Source organism: Antennarius striatus, chromosome 7 (genome assembly GCF_040054535.1).
Source record: "Antennarius striatus isolate MH-2024 chromosome 7, ASM4005453v1, whole genome shotgun sequence".
Lineage (NCBI taxonomy): Eukaryota > Metazoa > Chordata > Actinopteri > Lophiiformes > Antennariidae > Antennarius > Antennarius striatus.
The window spans coordinates 5,675,146-5,697,423 of NC_090782.1; the positions used below are offsets into that span (position 1 = coordinate 5,675,146).

Here is a 22,278-nt window from a genome sequence, read left to right on the forward strand (position 1 = left end):
TCCATCCTGCCTGTACACGCTTCTTCACCTCTTTTCCACACTCTCCATTGCTCTGGACTGTTGAGCCCAAGTACTTAAAATCCTCCACCTTCTTGATCTCTTCTCCCTGTAACCTCACTCTTCCACTTTGGTCCCTCTCATTCACACACAGTCTGTACTGTCTTACTGCGGCTAACCTTCATTCCTCTCCTTTCCAGGACAAACCTCCACCTCTCTAGCTTCTCCTCCACCTGTTCCCTGCTCTCACTACAGATGACAATGTCATCTGCAAACATCATAGTCCATGGAGATTCCTGTCTAACCTTGTCTGTCAGCCTGTCCATCACCATAGCGAACAAGAAGGGGCTCAGAGTTGATCCCTGATGCAGTCCCACCTCCACCTTGAACTCCTCTGTCACACCTACAGCACACCTCACCACTGTCTTACAGTCCTCATACATGTCCTGCACCACTCTAACATACTTCTCTGCCACTCCAGACTTCCTCATACAATACCACAGTTCCTCTCTGGGCACCCTGTCATAATCTTTCTCCAGATCTACAAAAACACAATGCAGCTCCCTCTGGCCTTCTCTCTACTTCTCTATCAACATCCTCAAAGCAAATACTGCATCTGTAGTACTCTTTTTTGGCATGAAACCATACTGATGCTCACAAATGTTCACTTCTGCCCTTAGTCTAGCTTCCACTACTCTCTCCCATAACTTCATTGTATGGCTCATCAGCTTTATTCCTCTGTAGTTGTCACAACTCTGCACATCTCCGTTGTTCTTAAAAATGGGCACCAGCACACTTCTCCTCCATTCCTCAGGCATCTTCTCACTATCTAAGATCCTGTTGAACAACCCAGTCAGAAACTCTACTGCCACCTCTCCTAGGCACTTCCAAACCTCTACAGGTATATCATCAGGACCGACTGCCTTTCCACTCTTCATCCTCTTCAATGCCCTCCTCACTTCATCCAGACTAATCTTTGCTACTTCCTGGTCCACAACAGTCACCTCTTCTAGTCTTTCTTCTCTCTCATTTTCCACGTTCATAAACTCTTCAAAGTACTCTTTCCATCTTCCCATCACACTACTGGCACCTGTCAATAGACTTCCATCTCTATCCTTAATCACCCTAACCTGCTGCACGTCCTTCCCATCTCTATCTCTCTGTCTTTCCAACCGGTATAGGATCAGTCTCTCCCTCCTTACTGTCCAACCTAGCATACAAGTCATCATAAGCTTCTTGTTTGGCCTTTGCTACCTCTGCCTTCACCTTACGCTGCATCTCCCTGTACTCCTGTCTACTCTCCTCAGTCCTCTCAGTGTCCCACTTCCTCGTAGCTAACCTCTTTCTCTGTATACACTCCTGTACCTCCTCATTCCACCACCAAGTTTCCTTATCTACTTTCCTTCCAGATGACACATCAAGTACTCTCCTACCTGTCTCCCTGATCACATTAGCTGTAGTTGTCCAGTCATCTGGAAGCACCTCCTGACCACCCAGAGCCTGTCTTAACTCCTTCCTAAAAGTCCTGCAACACTCTTCCTTTTTCAGCTTCCACCATTTCGTCTTCTGCTCTGCCTTTGCCCTCTTGATCTTCCTCACCACCAGAGTCATCCTACACACCACCATCCTATGCTGTTTGGCTACACTCTCACCTACCACTACTTTGCAGTCACTGATCTCTTTCAGGTTACACCGTCTACACAAGATGTAGTCTACCTGTGTGTCACCCTATGTTCCTGCCTCTTCTGGAAGAAAGTATTCACTACAGCCATTTCCATCCTTTTTGCAAAGTCAACTACCATCTGTCCTTCTGCGTTCATCTCCTGGATACCAAACCTGCCCATCACCTCCTCATCACCTCTGTTACCTGCACCAACATGTCCATTGAAGTCTGCTCCAATGACAACTCTCTCACTTCTAGGCATGCTCTGCATCATTTCATCAAAGTTCGCTAACGACATTGAACATCACACCTTCTATTTCTAGCTTCAGACTCATCACTCTATCTGACACTCTTTTTACCTCCAGGACATTCCTAACAAACTCCTCCTTCAAGATAACTCCTACTCCATTTCTCTTCCCATCTATACCATGATAGAACAACTTGAACCCTGCTCCTAAACTTCTAGCCTTGCTACCTTTCCACCTGGTCTCCTGGACACACAGTATGTCTACCTTCCTCCTTTGCATCATGTCAACCAACTCTCTACCTTTTCCTGTCATAGTTCCAACATTCAACATCCCTACTCTCAGTCCTACACTCTTGGTGTTCCTCTTCTCTTTCTTCGAGCGAATGCACTTTCCTCCTCTCCTTCTTCGACCAACAGTAATCCAATTTCCACCGGCGCCCTGTAGGTCAACAGCGCCGATGGCGGTCGTTGTTAGCCCGGGCCTCGACCGATCCGGTATGGAAGTCATAGGTTTGATTAGCATCTTTGATTTGGCAAAAGTTTTACGCCGGATGCCCTTCCTGACGCAACCCTCTGTATTTATCCGGGCTTGGGACTGGCACAATAAGACACTGACTTGTGTCCTCTTGCGGCTACATTACTATATATAAATAATAATTCTATGTTATATATATATGTGTGTGTGTGTGTGTGTGTGTGTGTGTATGTGTGTGTGTGTGTGTATATACATATACTGTATACACACACACACGTAATGTACTGTAAATTCTGGAAACAGTTCTATTGCAAGACGCAGAAAATAGGAATTTTAGCTATTCAAGGTTTGTTTGCAGTAATTGCTTATATCTCACCTTTCTATAATTTTACATTTGTAGAAGCAATGAAAACAATTCTCCATCTGATAGATTCAATCATTACATATGCACAGTTCTTTCGGTGCGTTCTTTTCCTCATGCATAGCAATGCAACTTTTTGAACATGAACATGATGAGTGGGTGTGAGAGTGGAAGCTGGGCTACCCGGTGCCAAAGGCTTTCAAAAACATTCCCCTGACTCCTCCAGTGCACAGATGCGTTTTGAAGCGCTGCTATAATTTTGCAGTCTCCTCCAAGACGCAGGTTCAGTCTGATAAAGAAAACAAATGTTGATGCAAAGATCACACAGTGGCCATTTATTCCAGTGTGTTATTTAATTATCATCTTGGGAGTATTTCACACTGACTTCACTGTTGTGGACAGGCAGCGGGTGGCTTATTATTTATTTCTCTCCAGAAGGATCCATAACCTCTCCTCCTCCCACGCAGACCTCCCAGGCGCTCCTCTCCTCTCCGCCGGAGGCTCCGTGGAAGAAGCGCAAGGAGCTTGGTAGTAAAACGGGCGATAGCAGTGAGAATGACGAGAGGAAATGTTTCGTGTGGGCAACACTAGTCCATCCTCGACTGTGTGGTGAGGAGAGAGAAATCCACATGACAGCGTGAGGCGCGTCTTGAGCAGACAGGAGCTGTGTAACATTTGGTTCGTCATTAATAATTACTTACTTTCTGACACAATTTTGAATGAAGTGTTTATGGCATGTTGTGAAGTTTTAATCTGTGTTTTTTTGTTTTTTTGTTTTTGCACCATGTTTAAGGAGGAGAACCAGCTGACGTCGGAAGGATCTCTCCCCTCCACTAAAGAGCAGAAACAGGGTAGGCCTATCCCTTTTACGCATCTGTTACAATAGAAACAGTAACAGATGTAAGACATACCGTGTAGTTAAACAGGTCTGGTTCAAGATGAGTTGGTAGTGAGAGAGTCACTTTGTGGTACAAGAAAATTTTAGAATGATAAGGAATTATTCCATCATAAAGTTGATGGAGCTGTAATCAGGAATGGCTGAAATCCACACAAGTTGTTCTTGTTCCTAAAAAGAGACTTGCAGGCTTGTTACGCAGGAGAAATTAACATTTAATTCATATTTTTCTCTTGGTGTTCTGGGTGGTATTTTACTGATTTTACATTACAATGATTTCTCAGGCATTTATACACATCTTTTTTCTTTTTTTTTAAAACTCCCATCTTATTTTATTCCCATTTGCTTGTTTATATCAAGAAGTCAGTGTTCTTATACTTCTTGCGACTACTTTTGTTGTTAGTAATGAACTATTCGTTTTCATTGCTTAAAAGACAATTGCAATGATTAACCGTTCTGTGATTCTTCTTGTATTTGATAGCTGCTGTGTTTTCAGCTGTGTAGTCATAGTTCTACCCACCACGGAGGGATCTGATATTCTGTTTATAATAAAAGACGTGAAATAATCGCCAAAGAATAACTCAACTTTGGTTCTACAAAGAAATCAAGCATTGTCAAGATGTTGACTGTCCTACTTGATCTGGGGCATCATGTGTAGACGTGTGTTGAGGTTCGTGGTGTTAATGATCTTGTCCTTACTGTCACTCTCTGTTCTACACGGCGTCTCTGATTTTGTCTACAAACCTCGCAGGTAGATGAACCCAATCAGCTCCTCATCTGATGTTAATTCATTTGGTGTTATCATGTAAACAGAAATGACAGATAAAATACTTATTTTTCGCCCTCAATTTGGTTTGTGTAATGATGGAAAAAAGATGATTACATGAGGTGGGCCTACCCATATGTATTCTAAATTTCTCTCCATGATTCGTTGAATGGAGGCAGTAACATTGGCATATGAACATCAGATGGACTTGTGTTTCCTTTCTTCTCACGGAGACTGCATCAGTCATAGCACAGGTTTAGGAGAAGATGTGACTAAAGACATGATGAGATGGAGAACAAAGAAAATAATGTGATGGAGCAGTTCTGTCCATTGTGACCAGCCAGCATGGAGCCATTTAATGAACACCCAGAACGCAGCACCTAGGTCCATCCTGAACTGTCATTTTATTTGGTTGCAATAATCTCAGATCCTCCCTCATAGCCTTAAATTTTAGTGACACAATATGTACAACATATAAGTGTTTCTCTACTTGGATTCCTATGTATTAGGTACAACATGTCACATGATTAAGCCAATGTGCAAGCAAGTAGTATTACTAGACCTGTAGTATGGTTCAGGGGAGTAGAGCTGAGGGGCAGGGTTCAGCAAAGGACTGGAGACTACAGATGGAAGCCACTGATGGACTCGTCATGGACTGCAAAAGGTTGACTGTACTGCTTGTGTGTGTGTGTGTGCGCGCGTGTGTGTGTGTGTGTGTGTGTGTCTGTGTGTGTGTGTGAGAAGGTCATACGAGAGGCTTTTTCATGTCAGTCTGTTTATTAGAGCGGTGCAGCGATCCATCCTGTCGCTCTCGCACACTTTCCTGACCCTCTGCAGCTGAGAAACAGCTGTTACTGTTACTGATTTTGATCGGACTGTTAGACAGCGACTGTGAACCATGAGTGGTGAGTAACCAGCGAGCCAGTCAGTTTGTGAGGAAGAGAAGCTTCCTCTGAACGTCTGAGTTTGTAACTGGTTCATGGCAGTACATGCTGCTCTGATTTTGATTTTTAGTTTGTGGAACGCGTGAAAAAATGCTATGTATATAAAATAATTCAACTGTTAGACACGTATCGGATCTGCCTGTCTCTTGGCATGTGTAACCATTGCATCGCGCTCTGCTAAACATGCATGCTGCATGCTAGTAGAAATGAGTTTAATCGTATTATTTTATACAGTGTGTGCTTGTGGTTGTGTATATCCTTGTTATCTGTATTAAAACGATCACGTGAGAGTTATTGATGCTTTACATGAATATTGAAAAAAGAAATCCTGGTTGTTCATCACCATCGTCCAGAGGCTGATACGTGTGTCATCAAACAAAGCGTAGAGTGTTTCCTGCAGCCCCAACAGGACTGGCAGAGTGAGCCAGAGACAGTGGCTTCAGATCACTGTATCGGCATGATGCTGGTGATAGCTTCTCATTTGGGGGCACACTTGGTCGGAGTTGCCCGCCACTCTACCTCCCACCATATACTGTATGCTTACAGTCCCCTAGTCATGTTGTGTCTTTGTCTTTAATTCAGGAGCCTGTGCACACAAATATTCATGTTAAAATGAATCAGTAACATGAGTTTAAAAAATAATTTGTTTTTATTATAACTATTATTATTGTTATTATCCATCCATCCATCCATCCATCCATCTTTTAGTCGGGTCGCGGGGACAGCAGCTTAAACAGGAAGCCCCAAACTTCCCTTTCGCCGGCCACATCCACCAGCTCTGACTGGGGGATCCCAAATAGAGGTAAAATCGGGCCTAAAAAATGCAGCCTGACCCAACCTGAGCCCGAGGGTATTAAAGGCCGACCCGACCCCAACGTAATTATTGACATTTTTATTGACATTCTCGGGCTCGGACATAAGATCTTACCTCTACTTTCAGTGCCTACGATCGGAAAGGTAAAGTGACAGGAAAAGATACAGCTGACGCACGGAGGGAACTGAGCAGGTATTTTAGATGGATGTTTCTCATACAGCTCCTTCTCTGTTTTACCTAAATTATTTATTTTATAAAGGTATTCCTTAGTTTAATATTCATAGATTGTTTGAGATACATAATATATAAATATATATTTATTAAAAAACTTAGCAAAAGATAAGCCCGAGTCCGACACGAACGTGATTATTGACATTTGGGCCGGGTTGGGCTTGGTCGGGCTTGGATCTTAAAATCTTAAGCCTGAGTCCAAAACAAATCCTGCCTGACCCGACCCGAGCCCAGGGGTATTAAAGCCCGACCCGACCCAACCCGAACTTAATTACTGACTTTTTGAGCCCGACCCGGCCCGAATTTTGGGTCGGGTCAGACTTAGACCCGGGCTCAGGTTCAAGATTTTACCTTTAATCCCAAGGCGTTCCGAGGCCAGTGTTGAGATATAATACCTCCACCTGGTCCCGGGTCTGCCCCAAGGTCTCCTCCCAGCTGGATGTGCCAGGAACACCTTCCTAGGGAGGCGCCCCGGAGGCATCCGCACCAGATGCCCAAACCACCTCAACTGACTCCTTTCCACGCGAAGGAGCAGCGACTCTACTCTGAGCCCCTCGCAAATAATAGTGTTTCTCGCCCTATCTCTAAGGGAGACACCAGCTATCCGCTTAACAAAGTGCATTTCAGCCGCTTGTATCCACAATCTCGTTCTTTTGGTCATGACCTATCACGCGTGACCATAGGTGAGGGTAGGAACGAAGGTTGAACAGTAGATGGAGAGCTTTGCCTCTCGGCTTAGCTCCCTCTTTGTGGCAACAGTGCAGTAAAGCGACTGCAATACATCTGTGTCTATATGTTTATCAGCACAAACATACTGTATGTTGTTCATTTGGATTGTGTTGCTTTGATTTGCATTGAATAAGCACAGCGTATCACTAAATTCTGTTGTTATGAGTTGTTGTCCATTCCAGTCTCAATCAAGAGCTTCTGAATATGGTGAGGAAGAGGTGTATGATTTAAATCACCTTTTCACCCATACTCATCCATTCAGCACTCCGTGGTAATGAGCACTCTCTTGAGTCGTTCAGACCTGTTGTAACTACACCTTGTACTGTAATCAGATGTTTCCTCCTGCACTCTTGTATTTTCCTCAGGCAATTAGTGTGGACAGCATTGTGAAATGTGATTATTCTTCATCTGACACTGAGTTAAATAATAGATTTAGCTCGGTGGCTCTTTGCCCATTGTGTAGGATGTATAGATAAATTGCAAGCTCAAAACAATGGACAAAAGAAAGTCAATAAATAATTATGCAAACATAATAAGCCGAGTCTTTTGCGGTAACATTGGTTTATACCAGAGTAAGGAAGAATACAGTATATTAAGGTGTTTGAGCTCAGAGTGATTCTATTGAATGTAAAAGACAAGCTGATGAAGAGGCTAGTGAAATACATTGTTCTTTGTGTGCAGGGCTTTAAATTTGTTTACAGGTGTGATTGAGAGGAAAACATTGTAGCCTGCATCGATGTTAAGGAGCAGCACAGTTCTGCATGCAGACGTTGTGCTGTTCAGCAGAGGGAAACATGGTTGGAGGCTCTGTGTTTTTAAATATTAGGTCATGGTTAAGATTTAGAGACGGAGATCAGAACTACTTACATGCCGTTGGAAAAATACTGTTGGTACAGCTTTAATCATGTGCTGTTAATAATAAAATTTGAGTCGCCGTTTTGTTCCACTTGGGGTTACATGCACAACATTTCAAAGTGTCAAGGCCATGTCGTGTCTTCTCCATTTGCAATCACAAAGATGTGAATCAGCTCTGTTTATCATCTACACTTTTACCTTTAACTGATAAGTATTGTGCCACAGCCAGACTTCATCTTGACATAAGTAATTGTTTCTTCCTTTATTATAAAGTATACTTCTTCTTCTTATATCCTCTCTTTGAGCAGTTTCTCATGAGACCTGCCTCCTGGACCAGGTGCTGGAGCTGATTATGAACGAGAAGTCCCCAACTAGTGCAAGTCTTTTCCTAAACCAGGACGTGGACAAAGCCCCCCTTCCAGAGAAAGGACACTTGAGGAGTCGCCTACGCAGGGCCATGGAGAGGAGAGCCAGCAGCATGAAGGAGAGGATGAGCTCTGTCAACTGGGACTGCCTCAAAGGTTTCCTGAAAAGGAATCTGTTTGTTCTGTTTACCGTTGCTGCTGTAGGAATGGGTGAGTGGCCGAATAGTGGAAATTTAATACTCAGGTTAGTTAAATGAAGTCAGTTTACTTATTTTATGTGTGTAAACCTACTCAGGTGTAATTCTGGGCTTTGCTTTGCGTCCCCGTAACTTGTCCCTGAGGGAGATGAAGTATTTTGCCTTTCCTGGGGAGCTACTGATGAGAATGCTTCGGATGCTGGTGCTGCCTCTCATCATCTCCAGTCTGGTCACAGGTAGGATTGGAACAAACACATTTAAAGCTGCCGGTATGTCTCAGATGATCACCAGTCAGCCATAAAAACCGGAAAGGAGAGGGAATGTCCCACGACAAATTCTTGATTTCCGCTGTCTCAGGTATGTCCTCTCTGGATGGTAAAGCATCAGGTAAAATGGGTGTACGTGCGGTGGTCTACTACATGTTGACTACACTCATTGCCGTTTTCATTGGCATCATCGTTGTGACAATCCTTCAGCCAGGAAAAGGCAGATGGGAAAGTCCAATGGCCAATGCTGGAAACATAGAACCAGTTCAGGCTGTTGATGCTTTCTTGGATCTGATTAGGTAACACACACACAAACACGCACACACACACACACATGCACACACGCACACACACACACACGCACACACACACACACACACACACCTGACTAAAGTGGAGATAGTAGTTAGCCAAATGCTAGCCGACTTCAACAGCTTGTGAGGGACTTTCAGTGTTTAGGTCTGAGCCAGATCATTACTGTAGTATACGTCTACCATGTAAACAAAACGTACGTAAATCGAAGGAGGGGGGGGTTGATAAACGGAGCTCAGAGGCACGGCCATTAACACGAGGCGTTTTGGGGCGGAAGTGATTTTAACAATATTCAATCAAAGATATTACGGACCACGGATCAGTTTGGTGCAAGACATTTCAAATACAGTGTAGCTGGACATCTGGGAGCTGAATGACATGAATTAAAAAAAGCACAATATGGGACCTTTAAAGATTTATTTCTAGTCTTTTTGCCCAGCTTAGTTCAGACACTGTTAAATGCAGCATCAATAGGATCTCAGACATTCTACAGCAGGAGCAGCAGCAGACTACGTAGGTGTTACACCCTGTTGTAACTTGTTTTGTTTTATAACAATGTGACAATATTGTAATTACAAATATGATTTTTAATTTTTATCCCAGGAACATGATTCCTCCCAATCTGGTGGAGGCCTGTTTCAAGCAGGTGAGGCAATTTTTGTCTTTAGAACGTCACATTTTATATTTGTTACCTCATTATTCAATCTGACAAACAAAACACACAAACATAAACAATGTCTTTTTCATGCTTTTTCTTGCAGTATAAAACTGTTTATAAGACAATCGTGCACAGTAGGAATGTGACAGTGACTCTGAACCTCACTGACTCTCTGAACGAGACAGAGTCTAGGCTGTACATGAACCTCAGCAGGGTGCTGCATACCATACAGGTGGGTATAGAAGCAAACATCTCCTGCAGAAAACTAAGCTAGATGAATCATGAATGATGACGTGTAAAATCTGGGGGTGATAAATAGCTCTAAATTAATCTTTCTACTCACTAGTGCTAATCCAGTTCAGATTTGTCTGCTTTGTGTCTCAGCATTCATATGTTCCTTTAAACATTTCCTACAATAGGAGACAGTAGGAGAAACAGTTCCTGTGCCTGGCTCTTCTGCTGGAGTGAACGCTCTGGGCTTGGTGGTTTTCTCCGTGTGCTTCGGTTTGGTCATCGGCAACATGAAGCAGCAAGGCCAGGCCCTCAAGGAGTTTTTTGACTGCTTGAATGAAGCCATCATGAGACTGGTGTCAATCATCATCTGGTCAGTAAAGACACAGCCTTATATCCATAACACTATTACGTTTCTATCCACTGGCAGAGCAGGGGGCCGGACAGACTCGGCAGGCCCAAACTTGTTAGACCTATAGTCGAACCACGGATTCAATCCGCAATTCTCCTCTCCAGTACCCTGGAATACACTTCCCCTAGGAGGATGAGGAGTGTGATCCTCCCATAATTGGAACACACCTTCCTGTTCCCCTTTTTGAAAAGAAGGACCACCATCCCGGTCTGCCAATCCAGAGGTACTGTCTCGGAGAACGGGACCAGCTCTACACTTTCCGTCGAGTGTTCGAGTGTTCATAGGAGTTTGTCCAACCACTCCACATGTGTTTTATGAATCTGGAGAAGGCATGTGACCGTGTCCATCCTGGTATCTTATGGGGAGTGCTTCAGGAATATGGGGTTCAGGGCCCTTTGCTGAGGGCTGTCCGGTCCCTGTGTGACTGAAGCCAGAGCTTGGTTCGCATTGCCGGCAGTAAGTCAGACCTGTTCCAGGTGCATGTTGGGCTTCGGCGGGGCTGCCCTCTATCACCAGATCTACTCATAATCTTTATGGACAGAATTTCTAGGCGCAGCCAGGATCTGGAGGGAGTCTGGTTTGGGGACCAAAGGATTTCATCTCTGCTTTTTGCGGACGATGTTGTCCTGTTGGCCTCATCAAACCTGGACCTTAAGCGTGCACTGGGATGGATTCAGTTGAGTGGGAGGCGAGTAGGATGAGGATCAGCACCTCTAAATCCATGGCCATGGTTCTCCACCTGAAAAAAGGGCGGTGTGCCCTCTTCAGGTCGGTGGAGAGTCTTTGTCCCAAGTGGAGTATCTTGGGGTATTAAGTATCATGGGGTCTTGTTCACGAGTGAGGGAAGGATGGAGATTGACAGACGAATCGGTGCAGCTTCCACAGTGATGCGGTCGCTGTATAGGTCTGTTGTGGCAAACAAGGAGCTGAGTCGCAAGACAAAGCTCTCGATTTACCGGTCAATCTACGTTCCTACTCTCACCTATGGTCATGAGCTTTGGGTCATGAGCTTTGGGTCATGACTGAAAGGACAAGATTCTGGATACAAGCGGTGGAAGTGAGTTTCCTCTGTAGAGTGGCTGGGCACACCCTTAGAAGTAGCGTGAGGAGCTCAGTCACCAGGGAGGAGCTCGGAGTGGAGCCGCAGCTCCTACGCCTCGAGCGGAGCAAGCTAAGGTGGCTCTGGAATTTGTTCCAGATGCCTCCTGGACGCCTCCCTGGGGAGGTGTTCCAGGCATGTCCTACCGGGAGGAGACCATGGGTAAGACCTAGGACACGCAGGAGAGCCTATGTCTCTTGGCTGAGGAGTGTGATCCCCCTATAGTTGGAACACACCTTCCGGTCCCCCTTTTTGAAAAGAGTGACCACCGCCTGGTCTGCCAATCCAGAGTTACTGTCCACGATTGCCATGCGATTTTACAGAGATGTGTCAACCATGACAGTCCCTGCACATCCAGAGACTTGAGGTACTCAGAAATAAAATATAAGTTAAAATCAGAGGAAACAGGAGGAAACAAGTTGTTGGGAAGTTTAAGACTGAATTTGAATGGCTATTGTTGTTGTAGCTATAAATGGTTAACTATGATATCATGAACTGTAGATTTGTAGTAATTAAAAAAGCATTAACAGACAGCCTGTTATTCTTCCTCATACAAAATCCTATCACCTTCCAGGTATACTCCCGTGGGCATCATGTTCCTGATTGCAGGAAAAATAGTGGAGATGAATAATCTGGCTGAGGTCGGTGGCCAGCTGGGAATGTACACCGTGTCCGTCACCGTGGGTCTCCTGATTCATGGGCTCTTTGTCCTTCCACTGCTATACTTTCTGATGACCCGAAAGAATCCCTTCAGTTTCATTGGGGGTCTGCTGCAGGCTCTGATCACTGCACTGGGAACCTCCTCCAGGTAAACATTAGATATTAGTGTCTCAGGCAATGGCAGATATTTTTCCTTTTATATTTGCCTCCCATCTAATGTGTGTTAGGGTGTGTTTTATGTGTCATCGATAACAGGGACACATCAAGAAGAAGCCCTGGTTCTTTTGCCAGATTACAGAATCTGTCCCAAACAATAATGGGAAAATATATTCAACACAACAATCTTGATTAATTAATTCAATATTTCACTTCATGTCTTTGGTTCCATGTCATGATGATACCAGCTCTGCCACCCTGCCCATCACCTTCCGCTGTCTGGAGGAAAACAACCATGTAGATAAACGTGTGACACGTTTCGTCCTCCCTGTGGGAGCCACCATCAACATGGATGGCACCGCCCTCTACGAAGCCGTGGCAGCCATCTTTATTGCTCAAGTGAATGACATGGATCTTAACTTTGGCCAGATACTCACCATCAGGTAATCCTATATTGGTTTTGACGGTTTTGTTCTACAACACATCTAGAAACACTCAGTGGTGGGCAGTCAGGGCCAGCAAGCCTTCTCTGCTGGCCTCACATAAACAGAAATCATGATAATGTTTATTCATTCATCTTCTGCCGCTTCGTCGGGAGCTGGAGCCTATCTCAGCTGGCATAGGGCATGAGGCGGGGGACACTCCGTGCACGACGCCAGTGCACCGCGGTGATAATATTTATGATAAAAGTTAATTATACCTTAATGCATTTTCCTTAAAAAAAAAACAAAGAAAAAAAAATTGTTCGTGTTATACACGATGAAAGTGATACAACTTCTAGTAGTGTGTTAGTGTATTTCTGTGTTTTGTTTTTTCAGCTGTGGTGTCATAAATGCTGGTCATTTCAGTGTGTAAATAGCACAGCCGGTTTTGTTCTGTCATGTAGTTGTGTGACGTCTATAAAAGGTGTGGCCGCGGGGTTCTTCTGTGCGAGTGACAATAAAAGGGGTAGGGCTGACGCCTCTTCAGAAGTGATGGTTTTTGTCCCATTTGAGAGAAGTTATAAACGCACGCCTCTGTCCTCAAACGCTACATTGGTGGCAGCGGTGGGAGCCGCTTACATCTTTATGAGATGTATTTATGCAAGTTTGACTGACTAGAACATCACTGAAAGCCTAGGTGTGAAATACACGGTCCGCCACTGGAAACACTCAAGATGCTGAGTCCAGATGTAACACCTGAGATACCAAAACGGGGGCTCAACAGACAATGTGATAGCCAACATTGCTGTGTTTTTGACTGTTTTATGCCTTCACTGTTACCAAATACACATCAACATTCTGCTCTGAAAAAAGTCCATACTTGTTGAGTAGGTCCTGCGACATGTGACAAAAACTGTCACATGTTTATGAGTATCCATCGCTCTACTACCCCCATGAGGAGTGTACATGTGCAGTTTGTTTGTTTTCCATATTAAACGTCTTCCGTCTCCCCTCCATCTCTCCCACTGCCCACACAGTATCACGGCAACTGCTGCCAGCATCGGAGCAGCAGGCATCCCTCAGGCTGGCCTGGTTACCATGGTGATCGTATTGACATCGGTGGGACTGCCCACAGAGGACATAACACTGATCATCGCTGTGGATTGGTTCTTGTGAGTTCCAACTGAATGTCATCATGACGGGGATTGGTTGGTTTAGGTTCTGTGGTTCTGCAGCCTAAATGTCATTGTAAAGCTTTAGAGAGTCAAGAGGTCCCACCACTACAAAGGTTACTGATGCATAATGCAAAGTCACAGATTAGATAGTCTGCCCTTAGAGCCACGTTTTGAGCTTAGGGTTTTGTTTTCTATTATATATACTGTTATTAGCTCCCTGTCTGTACATGTATGTGACAACTCTCCCTTTTCACTTTTCAGGGATCGTTTGCGCACCACCACCAACGTTCTGGGGGATTCTCTCGGGGCTGGCATCGTAGAACATCTCTCTCGTGAAGAACTGCAGAGTCGAGATGCTGAAGTCTGCAACTCTGTAATCGAAGAGAGCGAGAAGCCATACCAGCTTATCTGCCACGAAAATGATTCTCTCAACCACCACAACAGTGAAACCACAATGTGAAGAAGGGCACTATAACTAATAGGCTTCATGTGCCAAATATGTTTTAGCTTGAGGGTTGGCTTGTATTTAGGTAGAGCCTTAGAAAACAGTAGTTGTTGGTCAACAGGCAGTGTTTGAGGCTATACAAGCGCCTTCATGGGGCTGCTTGTTGGGAGCACTCACTGCTGAGAAGAGTTATACATCTGATGTAGTCTGCCAGAAACATGAAGGTATTTTGCTATACGATGACCATAATTTAATAAAAGATAAATTCAGTATTTCACAAAACAAGGGATAATTTTTAGAATGTCTCAATTTCATTATGTCTTTGAATAATGTCTAATCTATTATCCAGAGTCAGAACATCCTGAACTCCACAGCATCAGTGTTATTAGTATTAAATGTAATATTATTGTAGGGAAACACTACTACTCACAAAGAAAAAGTAAATCATCAGATTTTTGTGAATATGTAAACCTGCATATTGTGGCATCTTCTGTTGCATAACAAAACAACAAATACGTATTTCTTTTGCAAACACATTTCTGTTATTCTGATTGTGACTACCTCTACTAGCATTTCAATATGGAGCACTGTATATAAAAATCTTCAGCATATTAGGAGAATGTAAAAGCATCAATTTTAAAGTTGTTTTGCATCATGTATTTATATTGTTATAGTATTTATACATTTTTGATATTTTTATTTTACTTGTGTGATTGCACAATGTCAGTTTACAATTTTGAATGTACTAGAATGTTAAACTCTGGTGTGTTGCTATATTTATTATTTTGAAGTTGATATATTTCCACTACTTTAATATAAATATTACATATGTGTGTATTTCTTTGGTGCTATTGCTTCTAAAGAATGGATGTAGGACTTAAAGTAGGACTGCTAAAGTGTCTGAAACACTACATGAAAAATAGTGAAATATCAAACAAGAGAATGATAAATATGAAAAATGTGTTTCCAGTTTTCATATTACTTTATTATTATTATTATTATTATTTATTTTTTTCATAGTGTTTGCTCTTTTTTTAAATTATTAGTGCTTTATACCTTTATAATGTGTATCGTGTACATACACATGATTGAATTTTCTACGTCGTAAGTTGTGCTGCTAACAAAAAGTCTTTATTAATTTTGTGTCATTTAATATCCTACTGCGAGACAATTTTTTTTTTGCTTTGTGAAAAAGTACTGTGAACAAAATTAGTGATTGCCTGATGGAATGAATGTATATTTACTTTATGCTTTGATGTTGCTTTTTTTTTTTAGAGAAATGAAAGGTTCATTCAAAGCTTCTGTCATTTTATAACTCATCAGTGGATTTAATTATTGTCTGATGCTATTTTAGTAAAAAGCTCAGCATTTTGGTGGACAAATAAATGGCTCAGGAATTGAAATGTGATCTGTATTGTGTCTGTGGCTACCCCTGGTGGACAATGTTCTCCTGTGCAGGAGTTCTCTTTTGAGAACTGACACACATAGGTCAAATTTAATATGACAAAATGATTTAATTTATATATGTTAAAATAATTAGATTTAAATGCCACTGGGTAGTAGCTACAAGGACAGATTTTAATTTCTTCTGCTTTCGGCTTTTCCCTTCAAGGGTCGCCACAGCGAATCAGTTGCCTCCATCTAACCCTGTCTTCTGCATCCTCTTCTCTCACACCAACTACCTTCATGTCCTCTTTCACTACATCCATAAACCTCCTCTTTGGTCTTCCTCTAGGCCTCCTGCCTTGCAGTTCAAAACTCAGCATCCTTCTACCAATATATTCACTATCTCTCCTCTGGACATGTCCAAACCATCTCAGTCTGGCCTCTCTGACTTTATCTCCAAAACCTCTAACATGTGCTGTCCCTCTGATGTACTCATCAGAGGGACTTTAGGAGTATCCATCCTAAATACTCCCAAAGAGAACCTCAGCATCGTCATCTCTGCTATCTCCTGCTCTGTCTCCTGTCTTTTCCTCAGTGAAACTGTCTCTAGACCAAACAACATCACTGGTCTCACCACAGTTTTCATACCTTTCCTTTCATTTTAGTTGAAACTCTTCTATCACACCTGACATTTTCTCCACTTGTTCCATCCTGCCTGTACACGCTTTTTCACCTCTTTTCCACACTCTCCATTGCCCTGGACTGTTGACCCTGAGTACTTCAAATCCTCCACCTTCTTGATCTCTTCTCCCTGTAACCTCACTCTTCCACTTGGGTCCCTCTCATTCACACTCTGTCTTACTGCAGCTAACCTTCATTCCTCTCCTTTCCAGGACAAACCTCCACCTCTCTAGCTTCTCCTCCATCTGTTCCCTGCTCTCACTGCAGATCACAATGTCATCTGCAAACATCATAGTCCATGGAGATTCCTGTCTAACCTCGTCTGTCAGCCTGTCCATCACCATAGCGAACAAGAAGGGGCTCAGAGCTGATCCCTGATGCAGTCCCACCTCCACCTTGAACTCCTCTGTCACACCTACAGCACACCTCACCACTGTCTTACAGTCCTCATACATGTCCTGCACCGCTATAACATACTTCTCTGCCACTCCAAACTTCCTCATACAATACCACAGTTCCTCTCTGGGCACCCTGTCATAAGCTTTCTCCAGATCAACAAAAACACAATGCAGCTCAGTTTGGCCTTCTCTGTACTTCTTTATCAATATCCTAAAAGCAAATACTTCATCTGTAGTACTCTTTTTTGGCAGGAAACCATACTGCTGCTCACAAATGCTCACTTCTGCCCCTTAGTCTATCTTCAACTACTCTTTCCCATAACTTCATTGAATGGCACATCAGCTTTATTTGTCTGTAGTTGGCACAACTGTGAACATCTCCATTGTTTCCACAAATGGGCACCAGCACACTTCTCCTCCATTCCTCAGGCATCTTCTCACTATCTAAGATCCTGTTGAAAAACCCAGTCAGAAACGCTTCTGCCACCTCTCCTAGACACTTCCAAACCTCTACAGGTATATCATCAGGACCGAATGGCTTTCCACACTTCATCCTCTTCAATGCCCTCCTCTCTTCATCCTGACTAATCTCTCTCATTTTCCTTGTTCATCAACTCTTCAAAGTACTCTTTCCATCTTCCCATCACACTACTGGTACCTGTCAATACACTTCCATCCCTATCCTAAATCACCCTAACCTGCTGCACGTCCTTCCCATCTCTGTCTCTCTGTCTTTCCAACCGGTATAGATCAGTCTCTCCCTCCTTACTGTCCAACCTAGCATACAAGTCATCATAAGCTTCTTGTTTGGCCTTTGCTACCTCTACCTTCACCTTACGCTGCATCTCCCTGTACTCCTGTCTACTCTCCTCAGTCCTCTCAGTGTCCCACTTTTTGTTAGCTAATCTCTTTCTCTGTATACACTCCTGTACCTCCTCATTCCACCACCAAGTCTCCTTATCTACTTTCCTTTCAGATGACAAACCAAGTACTCTCCTATATGTCTCCTTGATCACATTACCTGTAATTGTCCAGTCATCTGGAAGCACCTCCTGACAACACAGAGCCTGTCTTTTCAGCTTCCACCATTTCGTCCTCTGCTCTGTCTTTGCCCTCTTGATCTTCCTCACCACCAGGGTCATCCTACACACCACCATCCTATGCTGTTTGGCTACACTCTCGCCTACCACTACTTTGCAGTTACTAATCTCCTTCAGATTACACCGTCTACTCAAAATGTAGTCTACCTGTGTGCTCCTACCTCCACTCTTATAGGTCATCCTGCCTCTTCTGAAAGAAAGTATTCACTATAGGTGTTTCTATTCTTTTTGCAAAGTCAACTACCATCTGTCCTTTCCTCTACTGGATACCAAACCTGCCCATCACCTCCTCATCACCTCTGTTTCCTGCACCAACATGTCTGTTGAAGTCTGCACCAATGACACCTCTCTAAGTTATATGTATTTTCTGCATCACTTCATCAAAGTGAAACCAGAATTTCTCCTTCTCCTCCTTAGCTCACATCCTACCTGTGGAGCATACCCACTAACAACATTGAACATTACACCTTGAATTTCTAGCTTCAGACTCATCACTCTTTCTGACACTCTTATACCTCCAGGACATTCCTAACAAACTCCTTCTTCAAGATAACTCCTACTCCATTTCTCTTCCTATCTACACCATGATAGAACAACTTGAACCCTGCTCCTAAACTTCTAACTTTGCCACCTTTCCACCTGGTCTCCTGGACACACAGTATGTCTACCTTCCTCTGCATCATGTCAACCAACTTTCTACCTTTTCCTGTCATAGCTCCAACATTCAACGTCCTTACTCCCAGTTCAATACTCTTGCCGTTCCTCTTCTCTCTCTTCCTACGAACACACTTTCCTCCTCTTCTTCTTCGACCAACAGTAGTCCCATCTCCACCGGCACCCTGTAGGTGAACAGCACTGATGGCAGTCGTTGTTAACCCGAGCCTCGACTGAGGAAGTCATAGATTTGATTCGCATGCTTGATTTGGTAAATGTTTTATGTCTTGATACAACCCTTTGTATTTATCTGGGCTCAGGACCGGCGCAAGAGGATACCGGCTTGTGCCCTCTTGCGGCTACATTTGTGGCTACAACACAACAATCTTGATATGGGTATCAGTTAATCAATTAATTCAAACATTTCACTTCATGTCTTTGGTTCCATGTCATGATGATACCAGCTCTGCCACCCTGCCCATCACCTTCCGCTGTCTGGAGGAAAACAACCACGTAGATAAACGTGTGACACGTTTCATCCTCCCTGTGGGTGCCACCATCAACATGGATGGCACCGCCCTCTACGAGGCCGTGGCGGCTATCTTTATTGCTCAAGTGAATGACATGGATCTTAACTCAGGACAGCTTCTCACCATCAGGTAAACCTGTATTGGTTTTGATAGTTTTGTTTTACACCACATCTAGAAACACTCCAGATGCTGAATCCAGATATAACACCTGAGATACCAAAACTGGGGTTCAACAGACAATGTGATAGCCAAAACAGGTTTCATTCATTGCTGTTTTTGACTGTTTTGTCTTCACTGTTGTTGCCAAATACACATCAACATTCTGCTCTAAAAAAAAGTCGTAGAGTAGGTTGTGCAACATGTGACATTGTAGTTTCTCTCTGCTACTGTACAGACTCCATGTACTGTAGAATATACTGTATTGCAACGTCACAGGAGCTTTATCGAGAAATGACACTAAGACAAAAAATATTCAAAATAAAATCACCAACAATTATGAAAGTAGGAATGTCTGTCAATCAAAACAATGAGGACAAAAGGAGTTTTTGGTGAAGTAGTGAACGGTATGGTGTAGTTTTCTATGAATATCTATCCTATATGAACAAGTTAGAAATATTACAACTGGTAGTCAGTGACCAGCTTCCATCACCACGAGCTGACTGTTTGGGAGCTGTGATGACGGTGACCAAATGGTGCCCGCTGTTAAATAGTTATGGATTCCTCTGGAGCTGCTCTGTGTTGAACATCGTTGCAAACATTTGGGTTGATTACAGTAATCCCTTGTTATTCGCAGTTAAGGCGTTCCAGGACCCCCTGTGAAAAACGAAATTCCGAGATATAGGAACAAAATATTCATTTTATTATCTACGGTAATTTAAACGTTTATGAACCCTACCCATACTGATGTTAAAACACCTTATATCTGACTGACCTTTCCCCACACTCTCAAAGACTCTTAAAGTTTAAAACACTTTTGTATTAAAGAAAAGTGTTTCTTTAATACACGGAAGTCCGCTGCGTTCCGTGAGTCTTGGAACACAGCACATACACGGATGCTGTCAGCCAATAGCATGCACGTACAGTATCATGTGACTACCTACTAAAAATCCGCAATGTAGTGAAGCTGTGCATCTTGAAGCACGAATAAGCAAGGGATTACTGTGCACTATAAATGTTTTACTAATTTTTAAACATTTTAATGTGCGAATGAGACGTATTAAATCATTTTCACTGGCTTTGGTTTTCTAATTATAAATCAAACTGGAGAAGAGGCTGGACAAAATCTACAGGCAAGATGAAAAGTTTCCCCAGGCTAACAGATTAACTGAGTTTACAACCTGATTGTGCATCAATAATACTGCAAGCACCAAAGCAGTCGATATTCTGGTGTTTTGCAACTTTAAATTTAGTACTTTGGCCTTTCATCAACGGCACATTTAAAAAATAATTTTTGTTTAACTTTAAATTAAACATGTTCTTTTATTTAATCACTGTATTTCTCTTAAATAGCCTATATGTTTTGTCCTCTTGGACAACTTGTGCACAAGTTTTTCTTAGTTCTTAAAAAACACAAAGATGATTCAGAAGATTTTAGAATTGTCTCCGTGTAGTTATTCTCCAGAAATCCTGTAAGAAACAATCAGATATATACAGACACAGGCAAACGCAAGTTAACTTTTTGTACCGCAGAGACACCAGCAGATGCAGGGCAGTGTGCTCAATTCTCCGGATTGCTGGCGTCTCTTGCAGTCTTTTATAGTTGAATAGGAACATGTTTTGCATATAGATCATCAAACAAGAAAATCATCGCAGGTGTAATAGGAACTTCACTTTAAATGTGATTTGTTAACTATGACATACGTGAGTGATTAACGATGAAATAATGAAACAATAATGAAGCAATGATAATAAACACTGAATTTTTCCATCAGTATCCATCGCTCTACTACCCCCATGAGGAGTGTACATGTGCAGTTTGTTTGTTTCCCATATTAAACGTCTTCTGTCTCCCCTCCATCTCTCCCACTAACCACACAGTATCACGGCAACCGCTGCCAGCATCGGAGCAGCAGGCATCCCTCAGGCTGGCCTGGTTACCATGGTGATCGTATTGACATCGGTGGGACTGCCCATAGAGGACATAACACTGATCATCGCTGTGGATTGGTTCTTGTGAGTTCCAACTGAATGTCATCATGACGGGGATTGGTTGGTTTAGGTTCTGTGGTTCTGCCAGCCTAAATGTCATTGTAAAGCTTTAGAGAGTCAAGAGGTCCCACCACTACAAAGGTTACTGATGCATAATGCAAAGTCACAGATTAGTCTGCCCTTAGAGCCACGTTTTGAGCTTAGGGTTTTGTTTTATATCAGATTGACTCTTATATGCTCCCTGTCTGTACGTCTATGTGACAACTCTCCTTCTTCACTCTTCAGGGATCGTTTGCGCACCACCATCAATGTTCTGGGGGATTCTCTCGGGGCTGGCATCGTAGAACATCTCTCTCGTGAAGAACTGCAGAGTTGCGATGCTGCTGTCTGCAACTCTGTTATTGAAGAGAACGAGAGGCCATACCAGCATATCTGGAAGGAAAATTATTCCCTCAACCACCACAACAGTGAGACCATAATGTGAAGACAAGCACTATAACTTCTTCTGCAAACACATTTTTTGTTATTCTGATTGTGACTACCTGTAATAGCAGTTCGATAGCAATTACTAAATATAAAAAATATCAGTAGAAGTTGTTTTTCATCTTGTATTTATATAGTTATAATATTCATACATTTTTAAAAATATTTTTATGTCACTTGTTTGATTGCTTAATGTCATTTTACAAATTTGAATGTACTTGAATGTTAAACTCTGGTGTGTTGCGTCCCAGTACACATGATTGTATTTTCTGCTTTGTAATTTGTGCTACCAATAAAAAATATTTATAATTTTTGTGTCATTTAGTATCTCGTTGGCTGCCAATTTCAGTTTTTCCTTTGTGAAAAGGTACAGTGAACAAAATTATCGATTGCTTAATGAAATGCATGTACGTATGTTTGCTTTATGCTTTGATGTTGATCGTTTTAGAGGAAAGTGTAGTGAATAATCATGGAAATGAAAGGTTCATTCAAAGCTTCTTTTCACTTTGTGTGATTCTATAAC

The 22,278-nt window shown here is 42.8% G+C and overlaps 2 protein-coding genes across 2 annotated transcripts; both read left to right on the top strand.

Annotated features, from left to right (window-relative positions):
* Positions 1-3,287: 3,287 nt before the first annotated feature.
* Positions 3,288-14,390, top strand: LOC137598789 (excitatory amino acid transporter 1-like). The gene is made up of 12 exons (XM_068319263.1): positions 3,288-3,421; positions 3,537-3,594; positions 8,286-8,552; positions 8,638-8,775; positions 8,897-9,104; positions 9,721-9,763; positions 9,879-10,007; positions 10,195-10,379; positions 12,092-12,325; positions 12,582-12,776; positions 13,793-13,927; positions 14,192-14,390. The coding sequence occupies exons 3-12, from the start codon at positions 8,330-8,332 to the stop codon at positions 14,388-14,390; spliced, it is 1,689 nt and encodes a 562-aa protein (XP_068175364.1). The 5' UTR covers positions 3,288-3,421; positions 3,537-3,594; positions 8,286-8,329.
* A 4,636-nt stretch (positions 14,391-19,026) lies between these two features.
* Positions 19,027-21,756, top strand: LOC137598779 (excitatory amino acid transporter 1-like). Its single transcript, XM_068319248.1, has 3 exons — positions 19,027-19,253; positions 21,162-21,296; positions 21,558-21,756. Exons 1-3 carry the CDS (start codon positions 19,027-19,029, stop codon positions 21,754-21,756), a joined length of 561 nt encoding a protein of 186 aa, XP_068175349.1.
* Positions 21,757-22,278: the final 522 nt, after the last annotated feature.

What these genes read in the sequence shown, in the direction of transcription:
- LOC137598789 (XM_068319263.1), top strand. Translation starts at nt 8,330, where the DNA reads ATGAACGAGAAGTCCCCAACTAGTGCAAGTCTTTTCCTAAACCAGGAC. An exon ending in GCTTTCTTGGATCTGATTAG is followed by an intron (nt 9,105 to 9,720) that starts GTAACACACACA and finishes TTTTTATCCCAG; the next exon opens with GAACATGATTCCTCCCAATC. An exon ending in TGGAGGCCTGTTTCAAGCAG is followed by an intron (nt 9,764 to 9,878) that starts GTGAGGCAATTT and finishes TTTTTCTTGCAG; the next exon opens with TATAAAACTGTTTATAAGAC.
- LOC137598779 (XM_068319248.1), top strand. Translation starts at nt 19,027, where the DNA reads ATGTCTTTGGTTCCATGTCATGATGATACCAGCTCTGCCACCCTGCCC. An exon ending in GGACAGCTTCTCACCATCAG is followed by an intron (nt 19,254 to 21,161) that starts GTAAACCTGTAT and finishes CTAACCACACAG; the next exon opens with TATCACGGCAACCGCTGCCA. An exon ending in ATCGCTGTGGATTGGTTCTT is followed by an intron (nt 21,297 to 21,557) that starts GTGAGTTCCAAC and finishes TTCACTCTTCAG; the next exon opens with GGATCGTTTGCGCACCACCA.